Source organism: Coregonus clupeaformis, chromosome 40 (assembly GCF_020615455.1).
Source record: "Coregonus clupeaformis isolate EN_2021a chromosome 40, ASM2061545v1, whole genome shotgun sequence".
NCBI lineage: Eukaryota > Metazoa > Chordata > Actinopteri > Salmoniformes > Salmonidae > Coregonus > Coregonus clupeaformis.
The window spans coordinates 14,276,231-14,291,127 of record NC_059231.1 but is presented as its reverse complement, the minus strand read 5'-3'; the positions used below and the strand labels follow the sequence as shown (position 1 = coordinate 14,291,127).

The following is a 14,897-nucleotide window of genomic DNA, read 5'->3' as shown; positions in this document are numbered from 1 at the left end:
GGAGAGCCTGCAGATCCATCACAGCAGATTCACTGTGGGTTGAGAACCATTAGGATAGGTGATGATTTGCTTTGGTGACATTAACTAACTAGCTAGCAGTTCCTTTTCAAGATATTACTGCAATTAACATCATTATACTCTATTAGTGCTTCCATTAGACATATCAGCACGTTAGCAAGCAGAGAGAGTGGGTGTGATAGCGAGAATGACATGTTGACAATTTCAAGTAAACACACACACACACACACACTCACACACACATTGTGGCCTATCACTAAGTGGAGAGCTGTGTTCTTGTTAGTGCCTCCGAACGCTCCCTACTCCCGCTCTTCAAGGCTCTTTCTGGGTCGTGAAGACCCTTTCAGAGAGAAAGAGAGAGAAAGAGAGAGAGAGAAGGGAGAGAGAGGTAGAGTGCCTTTGGTACTCTGTGTGTAGGAGCATGCTGTATGCATCACAGGGATTGAAGACGCTTAATGTTTTTGCATTAAGTGATCTTAACACATCTAAGAGCACCTAGCTTTGTAAAGATTTACAGAGCAGCGTCAGTTGGTTTGCTAACAGCCTACCACACTCTCCTTAGAGGAATAACATCAACTGTGTATTAACTGGAAATTCATCTTTATTTTCACTCTCTGACCTTTATCTTATGCTTTTTTCATCTCTACCCTATTCTGTCTGTTTCTCTTTCTCTTTATTTATCTCTCCTCACCCCTTTCTGTCTGTCTCACTCTCTGTCATGGGTCTTCTTCACCTTCTCTCACCCTTGTTTACTCCTCCTCCATCTCACCTCTCACATCTTTCTCTTACACCTCTCTCTCTCGCCCCTCTTCCTCCGTCTTCACCCACTTCCCTCTTCCCTCTCTCCCCTTCCCTTTTTCCCATCTCCTCTCCCCCTCTCTCCCCTTCCATCCTTTCTCTCCTCTCCCAGTGGTATCGCTCTCCTAGTGTTGAAGCAGCAGAGGATATCGTCCCTCCAGCTCCAATCCCTGAAAGAGATCAGTGCTGGTAACGTGTACATCACCAATAACAGCCAGCTGTGCTTCTACAACACTGTCAACTGGACCGGCCTGTTCAGAGCCAACAACCAGAAGGTCCTCATACGCAACAACAGAGACCCCAAAGAGTGCAGTGAGTCACACACACACACAAACACACACACACACACAAATGCACGTACACACGCCTGTGTATACACAAACATACATACAAACACACACACACACACACATACACACACACTCTCAACTCATTTCAGTCCAAACCCAACTTAGATCTGGACACTGTGTTACTGATACTGTTTGTTAACATTGTACAGTTAAAATATTCTTAAATACAATGTACAGAGCAAAAATTATGATAGAGTGTGGTGCAATTGGACTAATGAGAGAATTCAGTTACCACTGGTTCCTCTCCTACTAATATCTCAGCCTTAGGCGTTCATGTATTATGGTCATCAGTTACCACTGGTTCCTCTCCTACTAATATCTCAGCCTTAGACATTCATGTATTATGGTCATCAGTTACCACTGGTTCCTCTCCTACTAATATCTCAGCCTTAGGTGTTCATGTATTATGGTCATCAGTTACCACTGGTTCCTGTCCTGCTAATATCTCAGCCTTAGACATTCATGTATTATGGTCATCAGTTACCACTGGTTCCTCTCCTACTAATATCTCAGCCTTAGGTGTTCATGTATTATGGTCATCAGTTACCACTGGTTCCTCTCCTACTAATATCTCAGCCTTAGACAGTCATGTATTATGGTCATCAGTTAACCACTGGTTCCTCTCCTACTAATATCTCAGCCTTAGACATTCATGTATCATGGTCATCAGTTACCACTGGTTCCTCTCCTACTAATATCTCAGCCTTAGACATTCATGTATTATGGTCATCAGTTACCACTGGTTCCTCTCCTACTAATATCTCAGCCTTAGGTGTTCATGTATTATGGTCATCAGTTACCACTGGTTCCTGTCCTGCTAATATCTCAGCCTTAGACATTCATGTATTATGGTCATCAGTTACCACTGGTTCCTCTCCTACTAATATCTCTTCTCCTCATCCCCTCTTCTCCTCTTCCCCTCTTCTCATTCCTTTTCTCCTCACTCCTCTTCTCCTCACTCCTCTTCTCCTCACTCCTCTTCTCCTCTTCCCCTCTTCCCCTCTTCTCCTCACTCCTCTTCTCCTCTTCCCCTCTTCCTCTCTTCCCCTCTTCTCCTCACTCCTCTTCTCCTCACTCCTCTTCTCCTCTTCCTCTCTTCCCTCCTCAACAGTCTGCAGGTGTCACACACCCTTAGCTGGCTGACTTTGAGGAGTTGGACTGTGTCTATGAGTCAGACAGTTCTCCTTTGCTGTGTATGTGTGTGTGTGTGTGTGCGTGCGTGCGTGCAGGCGTGTTCCTGTGTATTTGTGTCCTTGTGCATGCGTGCTTGTGTGTGTGTGTGTGTGTTATCTTAGCCGTAGCTCAAGGTGGACAGACAGGCTCTACCCCCCAGCTGTTACCTCCCTACTCATTAGGGTTTCTATGCAGGCTGTGTAGTCAACACTCTTTGATATGGAGAAGATAACAGAGACGGGAGCTTCCTGAAGTGTTCACCATGCACACTCACTCAAGAACTGGGATCAAATCAAATGGGCCTGTGGGGTTTTTATTTCTTCTTCCTTTCCCTCCTTTTTCTCCTTATTTTTCATCCTGAAGTAGGATGTTGTGATGCATGATGGGTATTGTCTTCCGTTGACGTCGGCCGTTGTTGGAAGCACTCTCTCAGCTCTGGTTGCTTGGCTCGTTCGACAGTCCCCTCCGGCGTCTCAACGTTTCCCTGAAGACGGACCTGGCTCAGCGTTTGACGTCAATAGAGTCCAAACTGTGTGTTTTCAATGGGAGTCAGAAACTTTGATGTCGGCATCTTTTTGATCCCGTTGCGTACTGTAATATTTCCTCTCTCTCTCTCTCTCTCTCTCTCTCTCTCTCACTCTCACTCTCGTGCTCACTTTTATTTTTCAATTTTTTTCAGCATTCTGGACATGACCCCAAAACACAGAATGCCCCCTGACTTACATCTGGCCTGAACCTCAAAGTCAGGGTGGAATGATTAATAATATTTCCTCTCTCTCTCTCTCTCTCTCTCTCTCTCTCTCTCTCTCTCTCTCACTCTCTTACTCTCTCTCTCTCTCTCTCTCTCTCTCTCTCTCTCTCTCTCTCTCTCTCTCTCTCTCTCTCTCTCTCTCTCTCTCTCTCTCTCTCTCTCTCTCTCTCTCTCTCTCTCTCTCTCTCTCTCTCTCTCTCTCTCTCTCTCTCTCTCTCTCTCTCTCTCTCTCTCTCTCGTGCTCACTTTTATTTTTCAAATTTTTCCAGCATTCTGGACATGACCCCAAAACACAGAATGCCCCCTGACTTACATCTGGCCTGAACCTCAAAGTCAGGGTGGAATGATTGTGACTATAGCTCTGTGGGCTATGTCTCTAGAGCCCAACAAACACGTACAGTCTCTTTATGCTGCTCCGGTGGGAGGGGAAGCCAATACAGAGCCAGTGGCAGAGCAGAGGGGTGTAGAGCTGAACTAGGCCAGGCCAGACAGCCTGTTGCTCTCTGTTGCTGTAGACCTGCCAGACACCACATCCTGCCGCAAGGGGAATGGAAATCACTTCTGACATGTTGGCTACATCCCAAATAGTACCATATTTGCTATATAGTGCACTACTTTTGACCATTGTACATAGGTCCCTGGTCAAAAGTAGTGCACTATATTGGGAATATGGTGCCATTTGGGACACATCCGTTGTATGAGATAGTAGCCCCGCAGACCTTCGATGTTCTCACAATGTTGTGTCCAATGTTGGGTAACAATCTTAGAACCTAGAAACTAATCTGGAGTATGGGCTGGCCAGCTCCTCCATTTGAACAGTCTGTCACGATAGACTATGTACCAACCATATATAAACGGAGCTGCAGAGGGACCTCACTCCTGGTATTATTATGCACAGATAGTAGGCTACTCATGCTGCAGTGGCATGGCATCCGTCCACTCATATCAGTTGAGTACAGAGATCCTATTTCCTGCACAGAGGGACGGTTGGACTAAAAGCCCTCTCTCTCTTGTCTCCATTATCATTATCTTTGCCAGCGTTTGCTGATGCTGAAAAGAGATGATAGAGTTAAAGGCTAATGTTCAACTGTCTGTCTTTCTTTTCCCCCCTTTTGTTTCCCCTTGTTTTATCGTTTGTCATCATAGTTAGCTTGTACATCCAGGTGTTACTCAAGCTACTTTAGTACCCCGTCACTGTTTGGTCAGCACTATTATAATGGGAGAACACAGCTACAGCTGGGTCCACATTCAGCTCCGTAGTGGGTCTCCTCTCACAGACCTGTCTGTCTGTCTTCCTCTCTACCTCTGCACTCTACTGACAGATTAGGGTTGCAAAAATCCGGTAACTTTCCCCAAATTCCCAGGTTTTCCAGAAATCCTGGTTGGAGAATTACGGATTTCCTGGTTAATCCCTCCTGATTCTGGGAATCTTCCAACCGGGATTACTTACTTCTTACAATGGATCTTTGAGATAGATGTGCATTGGGCATGTCTCTCCCTCCCTGCTGTAGCTCTGCTTTGTTAGATACAGTGAGGGAAAAAAGTATTTGATCCCCTGCTGATTTTGTACGTTTGCCCACTGACAAAAAATGATCAGTCTATAATTTTAATGGTAGGTTTATTTGAACAGTGAGAGACAGAATAACAACAACAAAATCCAGAAAGACGCATGTCAAAAATGTTATAAATTGATTTGCATTTTAATGAGGGAAATAAGTATTTGACCCCCTCTCAATCAGAAAGATTTCTGGCTCCCAGGTGTCTTTTATACAGGTAACGAGCTGAGATTAGGAGCACACTCTTAAAGGGAGTGCTCCTAATCTCAGCTTGTTACCTGTATAAAAGACACCTGTCCACAGAAGCAATCAATCAATCAGATTCCAAACTCTCCACCATGGCCAAGACCAAAGAGCTCTCCAAGGATGTCAGGGACAAGATTGTAGACCTACACAAGGCTGGAATGGGCTACAAGACCATCGCCAAGCAGCTTGGTGAGAAGGTGACAACAGTTGGTACGATTATTCGCAAATGGAAGAATCACAAAATAACTGTCAATCTCCCTCGGCCTGGGTCTCCATGCAAGATCTCACCTTGTGGAGTTGCAATGATCATGAGAACGGTGAGGAATCAGCCCAGAACTACACGGGAGGATCTTGTCAATGATCTCAAGGCAGCTGGGACCATAGTCACCAAGAAAACAATTGGTAACACACTACGCCGTGAAGGACTGAAATCCTGCAGCGCCCATAAGGTCCCCCTGCTCAAGAAAGCACATATACAGGCCCGTCTGAAGTTTGCCAATGAACATCTGAATGATTCAGAGGAGAACTGGGTGAAAGTGTTGTGGTCAGATGAGACCAAAATTGAGCTCTTTGGCATCAACTCAACTCGCCGTGTTTGGAGGAGGAGGAATGCTGCCTATGACCCCAAGAACACCATCCCCACCATCAAACATGGAGGTGGAAACATTATGCTTTGGGCGTGTTTTTCTGCTAAGGGAACAGGACAACTTCACCGCATCAAAGGGACGATGGACGGGGCCATATACCATCAAATGGGAACCTCCTTCCCTCAGCCAGGGCATTGAAAATGGGTTGTGGATGGGTATTCCAGCATGATAATGACCCAAAACATACAGCCAAGGCAACAAAGGAGTGGCTCAAGAAGAAGCACATTAAGGTCCTGGAGTGGCCTAGCCAGTCTCCAGACCATAATCCCATAGAAAATCTGTGGAGGGAGCTGAAGGTTTGAGTTGCCAAACATCAGCCTCGAAACCTTAATGACTTCGAGAAGATCTGCAAAGAGGAGTGGGACAAAATCCCTCCTGAGATGTGTGCAAACCTGGTGGCCAACTACAAGAAATGTCTGACCTCTGTGATTGCCAACAAGGGTTTTGACACCAAGTACTGTCATGTTTTGCAGAGGGGTCAAATACTTATTTCCCTCATTAAAATGCAAATCAATTTATAACATTTTTGACATGCGTTTTTCTGGATTTTTGTTGTTGTTATTCTGTCTCTCACTGTTCAAATAAACCTACCATTAAAATTATAGACTGATCATGTCTTTGTCAGTGGGCAAACGTACAAAATCAGCAGGGGATCAAATACTTTTTTCCCTCACTGTACATGCTGTAATTTCACTATGCACTTCCAACAAAGGGACTTTGAGATAAATCTTCATGGTGGGTCTGGCTGCCATTACCTATTCCAGATGGCTGGCAGGCAGGCAGGCAGGCAGGCAGGCAGGCAGGCAGGCAGGCAGGCAGGCAGGCAGGCAGGCAGGCAGGCAGGCAGGCAGACAGACAGACAGACAGACAGACAGACAGACAGACAGACAGACAGACAGACAGACAGACAGACAGACAGTCCAGTCTAGACAATTAGCATGTGACCATGGATCCACCCTCCCTCAGATGGACCAAGAGTTGAAACCACTGTTTGACTGACTGGTCTTATATGAACACACACTCTGTTGTTTGGTTCAGCCAACTGCTGAGTTGCAGTCATTGGCTCACTTAGTTGTGTTGTTTTCTTTAAAAAGAGCAAGGTTGGATTGTTGATGCTGGCTTATTGGTGATGGGTTATTGAGATACTGTATGAGGGCGGCAGGTAGCCTAGCGGTTAAGAGTGTTGGGCCACTTCCCCAAGCTGACTAGGTGAGAAATCTGTCAATGTGCCCTTGAGCAAAGCACTTAACCCTAATTGCTCCTGGAAGTTATTCTGGATAAGAGTGTCTGGTAAATTACTAAAATGTAAAAAAGGCCTTGTAGCCTTCTTTAGAACTTAAGTAATTTCACCCCTTTTGGTAGCCAATGGCTCCACCCATATCCTTTCAGTTAAAGTCAAACATTTATCAATATTATCAGTGTCCAGTACCTAACCCTGTCATGCTACTGTGGATGGTGTTTGACCTTCTGTCTACCCCCTAACCCTAACCTTAACTCTGACCTGTGTTCTTGTGTTTCTCAGCTACTGAGCGGATGGTGTGTGACCCTCTGTGTTCGGACGCTGGCTGCTGGGGGCCGGGACCAGACCAGTGCCTATCCTGTCGCTACTTCAGTAGGGGACGCATCTGTGTGGACACCTGCAATCTCTATGAAGGGTGAGTTACAGATGACAGTATAACACAATGAGAGATACTGTAGACTCTTGACAGTATAACACAATGAGAGATACTGTAGACTCTTGACAGTATAACACAATGAGAGTTACTCTTGACCAGGGGTGTCAAACTCATTTTAGCTCAGGGGCCACATGGAGGAAAATCTATTCCCAAGTGGGCCGGACCAGAAAAATCATGGTATATATAACTTAAAAACAACAACTTCAGATTGTTTTCTTTGTTTTAATACGATCAACATACAACATAAAGCTGGAGCCTGAGGACAGTGTGTCCAAAATAGTACAAGCACAACATCACTATTAATCATAAAACACGTCATGTTTATTTGAAAATTCTAAAGAAAAAGAACACACAAACACACAATGCCTCAGTGATTAACAGAACTGTTTCACAGATCACAGAACTATATCAGGGTGTCATTTCTCAGGCAGAAATGTAGATAAAAATAATGAAATCCTGTTCCCCAAACAAGTGCAAGAACCACAGAGTCAAGAATAGGTTAAATATACAAATAAAATAAAATCAATTAAAAACAATAGCACATCAACATAAAAACATATAAACATAAAGCTGGAGCCTGAGGACAGTGTCCAAAAGCACAACATCACTATTAATCATAAAACACCTCAAGTTATTTGAAAGTTCTGAGGACAAAGAACACACAAACACACAATGTCTCAGTGATTCACAGAAGTATATCACAGATCACAGAACTATATCAGGGTGTCATTTCTCAGGCAGAAATGTAGATAAAAATAATGAAATCCTGTTCCCCAAACAAGTGCAAGAACCACAGAGTCAAGAATAGGTTAAATATACAAATAAAATAAAAACAATTAAAAACAATAGCACATCAACATAAAAACATATAAACATAAAGCTGGAGCCTGAGGACAGTGTCCAAAAGCACAACATCACTATTAATCATAAAACACCTCAAGTTATTTGAAAGTTCTGAGGACAAAGAACACACAAACACACAATGCCTCAGTGATTCACAGAAGTATATCACAGATCACAGAACTATATCAGGGTGTCATTTATCAGGCAGAAATGTAGATAAAAATAATGAAATACTGTTCCCCAAACAAGTGCAAGAACCACAGAGTCAAGAATAGGTTAAATATACAAATAAAATAAAATCAATTAAAAACAATAGCACATCAACATAAAAACATATAAACATAAATCTGAAAGCGTTGCTCAAACTCCCGTAACAGTCCCGTTATTTTATCTTTGAACCGCTTCATGTCTGCCACATGTTGGGTCGCGCACACATTTTTCAGACAGGGGAAGTGAGCTGCATCACCACCGGCAAGTTGCGTCTCCCACAATGACAGCTTCAACTTGAAAGAATGTATGCTGTCATAATACTGCGTGACAACTTTGTTGCGCCCTTGCAGCTGTTTGTTCAAGTTATTCAGGTGCTCTGTAACATCCACCATAAATGCAAGGTCCTGCATCCATTCTGCGGAATGAAATTCTAACACTGGTTTGCCCTTTTTCTTCCATGAACTGTTCAATTTCTTCTCGTAAATCAAAGAAATGCCTCAGCACAGCACCTCGGCTTAACCATCTTACCTCAGTGTGGTATGGCAGGCCATAGATGTGGTCTTTCTCTCTGAGAAGGCTGTCAAACTGACGGTGATTCAGGCTTCTGGATCGGATGAAATTAACAGTTTGGATGACCACCTTCATGACGTTATCCTTCTTTAATGACTTGCAACACAAAGCCTCCTGGTGCAAAATACAGTGAAAAGTCAAAAAAATCACGTCCTCCATTTGCAGATTGCACTTTCTCTCTGAACTTTGTCACAACGCCTGCTTTTTTCCCGATCATTGAGGGCGCACCATCTGTAGCCAGGCTGACAGCGCGGGACCAGTCCACTCCGACCCTGTCCAGCGCGCCGACGAGTGCGGTAAAAATATCAGCTGCTGTCGTTGTATCTGTCATCGGCACCAACTCCACGAACTCCTCGGTGATGGTCAATGTGTCATCAACTCCGCCGGATGAAAATGGCCAGTTGTGCAACATCTGTAATGTCCGTGCTTTCATCAATTGCAACCGAAAACGCAATAAATGACTTTACTTTTTGCTTCAACTGGCTGTCCAAATCCACTGAAAGATTGGAAATCCTGTCTGCAACTGTGTTTCTTGTCAGGCTGATATTTGCAAAAAGCCTGCCGCTTTTCAGGGCACACAATCTCCGCTGCCTTCATCATGCATGTTTTTACAAATTCACCCTCACTAAATGGTTTTGAAGCCACTGCGATTTCATTAGCAATGAGGTAGCTAGCTTTCACTGCAGCGTCACTGATGTCTCGGCTGTGAGTAAACACAGACTGCTGTTTCTTCAGACCCGCCAACAGTTCATTCACCTTCTCTCATCTCCGCTGTCCTTGAAAGTTGTCATATTTGTCGGCATGAAGACTCACATAGTGGCGACTGAAGGTTATATTCTTTCAGCACTGCAACATGCTCTGAACACACCAAACATACAGCTTTCCCATTCAATTCCGTGAATAAATCGGATGACCATTTTTCTTGGAACACTCTGCACTCTGCGTCCACTTTTCTCTTTTTTGACAGAGACATATTGGGGCAATGAGGGTGCCAAAGCACATAATGTTAAAAGTAGAAGCCGTAATAAATATTGCGGGCAAAACAAAGTAGCTCATTGGCTGCACGTGCTTGACCTACTTGCTCTGCCCCGGTATAAACAGTTTGCTTGCTTAACACAATTGCTATTGCGCCATCCAGTGGACGCAATTGGAACAGCAGTTTATTTTATTGAAAAATTGCAGCGCATTTTTATACTTTACAAAATTGTTATAATATTTTTTTTTTTTTTTTTTTTTTTTTTTATCATCTCGCGGGCCGGATTAAACCCGTTTGCGGGTATACTCTTGACAGTATAACACAATGAGAGATACTGTAGACTCTTGACAGTATAACACAATGAGAGATACTGTAGACTCTTGACAGTATAACACAATGAGAGATACTGTAGACTTTTGACAGTATAACACAATGACATTATGACAGAATCACTCTCAATATGCATGAAGATAAAGGCAAATACAGCTGTCAAACTAACAAACCTTTAACTTTTACCTCAGTGTAAGTTACAACTTTTTTTTTTGGCATTTAGGTCTGAGTGAATTGTTTCTGATATAGTGTTTTCTTTTGTACACTCTCAGAAATAAAGGGTTAGATTTGTTCCTAAAGGGTTACAATCGCTTGTCACTGGGGTGGTACCCTGTAAGGTCCTCCTACTTTTATTTATAGGTACAGTATCATTCTCCACAGGTACAAAAGTATGCTTTTTTACATTTTATATATAGTACCGCCACAGTGACAAAGCCATTTGTTCTATGTACTGTAAGTGGCAACAATGTATCTCTACCATAGACCAGTTAAACTGGTACAACATTTCCATTCACAGATAGCCAGAAATCAAACAGAAAGCCACGCCCCCACTAAGCCACACCTCCAATATAATTTTCCACTGTGTCTTTTTGAGTGAATTGTAGCGTTACCACCCATGACTGTATGTGTTAGTGACAGAGACATGGTTGTTGAATTCATACAATTTTAGAATTGTGGCCTTCACCAAGTGAGTTCCTAGGCATATATTATCATTAAAATTAAACTCTTTATGACCATACATTACGTACATTATCAGACCTTATTTTTAGGCCTAGTTTTACCCTAATACAGTGGCCTGAAACTCATGGTTTACAGGCCACATCAGGCCTGCAAGTAGGCTTGCACAATTCCAGTAATATTCCCTTAAATCCCAGATTTTCAAAAAATCCTGGTTAAAGGATGTCCTGCATACAGTGCATTCGGAAAGTATTCAGACCCCTTGACTTTTTCCACATTTTGTTACGTTACAGCCTTATTCTAAAATGTATTAAAAAAAATAATGTCCTCATCAATCTACACCAATACCCCATAATGACAATACCCCATAATTTGTTGGTGTGCAATTGTATTACAAAAAAAAAAATGACATGTCACATTTACATAACTATTCAGACCCTTTACTCAGTACTTTGTTGAAGCACCTTTGTCAGCGATTACAGCCTTGAGTCTTCTTGGGGATGACGCTACAAGCTTGGCAACCTGTGTTTTGGGAGTTTCTCCCATTCTTCTCTGCAGATCCTCTCAAGCTCTGTCGGGTTGGATGGGGAGTGTCGCTGCACAGCTATGTTCAGGTCTATACAGATCGGGTTCAAGTCCGGGCTCTGTCTGGGCCATTCAAGGACATTCAGAGACTTGTCCCAAAGCCACTCCTGCGTTGTCTTGTCTGTGTGCTTAGGGTTGTTGTCTTGTTGGAAGGTGAACCATCGCCCCAGTCTGAGGTCCTGAGTGCTCTGGAGCAGGTTTTCATCAAGGATCTCTCTGTACTTTGCTCCGTTCATCTTTCCCTCGATCCTGACTAGTCTCCCAGTCCCTGCCGCTGAAAAACATCCCCACAGCATGATGCTGCCACCACCATGTTTCACTGTAGGGATGGTGCCAGGTTTCCTCCAGACGTGACGCTTGGTATTCAGGCCAGGAGTTCAATATTGGTTTCATCAGATCAGAGATTCTTGTTTCTCATGGTCTGAGAGTCTTTTAGGTGCCTTTTGGCAAACTCCAAGTGGGCTGTCATGTGCCTTTTACTGAGGAGTCGCTTCCGTCTGGCCACTCTACCATAAAGGCCTGATTGGTGGAGTGCTTCAGAGATAGTTATCCTTCTGCAAGCTTCTCCCATCTCCACAGAGGAACTCTGGAGCTCTGTCAGAGTGACCATTGGGTTCTTGGTCACTTCACTTACCAAGGTGCTTCTCCACCGATTGCTCAGTTTGGCCGGGCGGCCAGCTATAGGAAGAGTCTTGGTGGTTCCAAACGTCTTCCATTTAAGAATGATGGAGGCCACTGTGGTCTTGGGGATCTTCGATGCTGCAGAAATGTTTTGGTACCTTTCCCCACAGTTGCATGGGCATGGGATGCAAGTTGCCCATGCAACTTGCCCATGCCCCCCCGCTTCTCCTTCACACAATTTCAGACAGCTGATGTTCTGAAAGAGCTGCAAAATCTGGACCCCTACAAATCAGCTGGGCTAGACCATCTGGACCCTTTCTTTCTAAAACTAGCCGCCGAAATAGTCGCAACCCCTATTACTAGTCTGTTCAACCTTTCTTTCGTAACGTCTGAGATCCCCAGAGATTGGAAAGCTGCCGCGGTCATCCCCCTCTTCAAAGGGGGTGACACTCTAGATCCAAACTGCTACAGACCTATATCCATCCTGCCCTGCCTTTCGAAAGTATTTGAAAGCCAAGTTAACAAACAGATCACCGACCATTTCGAATACCACCGTACCTTCTCCGCTATGCAATCCGGTTTCCGAGCTGGTCATGGGTGCACTTCAGCCACGCTCAAGGTCCTAAACGATATTATAACAGCGATTGATAATAGACAGTACTGTGCAGCCGTCTTCATCGACCTGGCCAAGGTTTTCGACTCTGTCAACCACCGCATTCTTATTGGCAGACTAAATAGCCTTGGTTTCTCAAATGACTGCCTCGCCTGGTTCACCAACTACTTCTCAGATAGAGTTCAGTGTGTCAAATCGGAGGGCCTGTTGTCTGGACCTATGGCAGTCTCTATGGGGGTGCCACAGGGTTCAATTCTTGGGCCGACACTTTTCTCTGTGTATATCAATGATGTCGCTCTTGCTGCTGGTGACTCTCAGATCCACCTCTACGCAGACGACACCATTTTGTATACATCTGGCCCTTCATTGGACACTGTGTTAACAAACCTCCAAACGAGCTTCAATGCCATACAACACTCCTTCAGTAGCCTCCAACTGCTCTTAAACACAAGTAAAACTAAATGCATGCTTTTCAATCGAACGCTGCTGGCACCCGCCCACCCGACTAGAATCACCACTCTCGACGGGTCTGACCTAGAGTATGTGGACAACTACAAATACCTAGGTGTCTGGTTAGACTGTAAACTCTCCTTCCAGACTCACATTAAGAATCTCCAATCCAAAGTTAAATCTAGAATCGGCTTCCTATTTCGCAACAAAGCCTCCTTCACTCATGCTGCCAAACATGCCCTCGTAAAACTGACTATCCTACCGATCCTTGACTTCGGCGATGTCATTTACAAAATAGCCTCCAACACTCTACTCAGCAAATTGGATGTAGTCTATCACAGTGCCATCCGTTTTGTCTCCAAAGCCCCATACACTACCCACCACTGTGACCTGTACGCTCTTGTTGGCTGGTCCTCACTACATGTTCGTCGTCAAACCCACTGGCTCCAGGCCATCTATAAATCACTGCTAGGCAAATCCCCGCCTTATCTTAGCTCATTGGTCACCATAGCAGCACCCACCCGTAGTCTGCGCTCCAGCAGGTATATCTCACTGGTCATTCCCAAAGCCAACACCTCCTTTGGCCGCCATTCCTTCCAGTTCTCTGCTGCCAATGACTGGAACGAATTGCAAAAATCTCTGAAGCTGGAGACTCTTATCTCCCCTCACTAACTTTAAGCATCAGTTGTCAGAGCACCTTACCGATCACTGCACCTGTACACAGCCCATCTGAAATTAGCCCACCCAACTACCTCATCCCTATATTGTTATTTATTTTGCTCCTTTGCACCCCAGTATCTCTATTTGCACATAATCTCTTGCACATCTAGCATTCCAGTGTTAATACTAATTGTAATTAATTTGCACTATAGCCTATTTATTGCCTTACCTCCATAACTTGCTACATTTGCACACACTGTATATATATTTTCTGTTGTATTTTTGATTTTTTTTTTTTTTTTTACCCCATATGTAACCATATGTAACTCTGTGTTGTTGTATTTATCGCACTGCTTTGCTTTATCTTGGCCAGGTCGCAGTTGTAAATGAGAACTTGTTCTCAACTGGATTACCTGGTTAAATAAAGGTGAAAAAAAAAAAAATAATACAAAAATAATTCTGTGCCTCAACACGATCCTGTCTCGGAGCTCTGCGGACAATTCTTTCGACCTCATGGCTTGGTTTTTGCTCTGACATGCACTGTCAACAATGGGACCTTATAGAGACAGGTGTGTGCCTTTCCAAATCATGTCTAATCAATTACATTTACCACAGGTGGACTCCAATCAAGTTGAAAAAACATCTCAAGGATGATCAATGGAAATAGGATGCACCTGAGCTCAATTTTGAGTCTCATAGCAAAGGGTCTGAATACTTATGTAAATACGTTTTTTCTGTTTGTTATTTTTTATAAATTTGCAAAAATTTCAAAACAACTGTTTTTTGCTTTGTCATTATGGGGTATTGTGTGTAGATTGAGGATGATATATATATATTTTTTCATCCATTTTAGAATAAGGCTGTAACATAACAAAATGTGGAAAAAGTCAAGGGTGTGAATTTATTCATCCGCAACCTGCATTTATAATGACTGTCAGGGTTAGGAACATTGTGAGGAGATTACCTAAGCCATTTAAACTTGAACAACCATTTCGGTAATGGGTGCAAAAAATCTAACTAACTGATTGGATTAGTTTAGAAAAATGTATTGTTATCTTGTGTAGCATACGATTAATCAATCAATGTACATTCACAAATAAAGATGTTAAAAACTATTCTAAAAGCATCTACCTGCAGTAGAGCATG

The 14,897-nt window shown here is 43.6% G+C and overlaps 1 protein-coding gene across 1 annotated transcript in view; it reads left to right on the top strand.

Moving 5' to 3' along the window:
* The window catches only part of LOC121554931 (receptor tyrosine-protein kinase erbB-4-like), a 225,254-nt gene that overhangs the window by 93,909 nt on the left and 116,448 nt on the right, over positions 1-14,897 (top strand). Inside the window, exons 11-12 of the mRNA XM_045212027.1 lie at positions 929-1,128; positions 7,062-7,194. Coding sequence (XP_045067962.1) covers positions 929-1,128; positions 7,062-7,194 — 333 coding nt within the window. The remainder of the gene's footprint in view (positions 1-928; positions 1,129-7,061; positions 7,195-14,897) is intronic.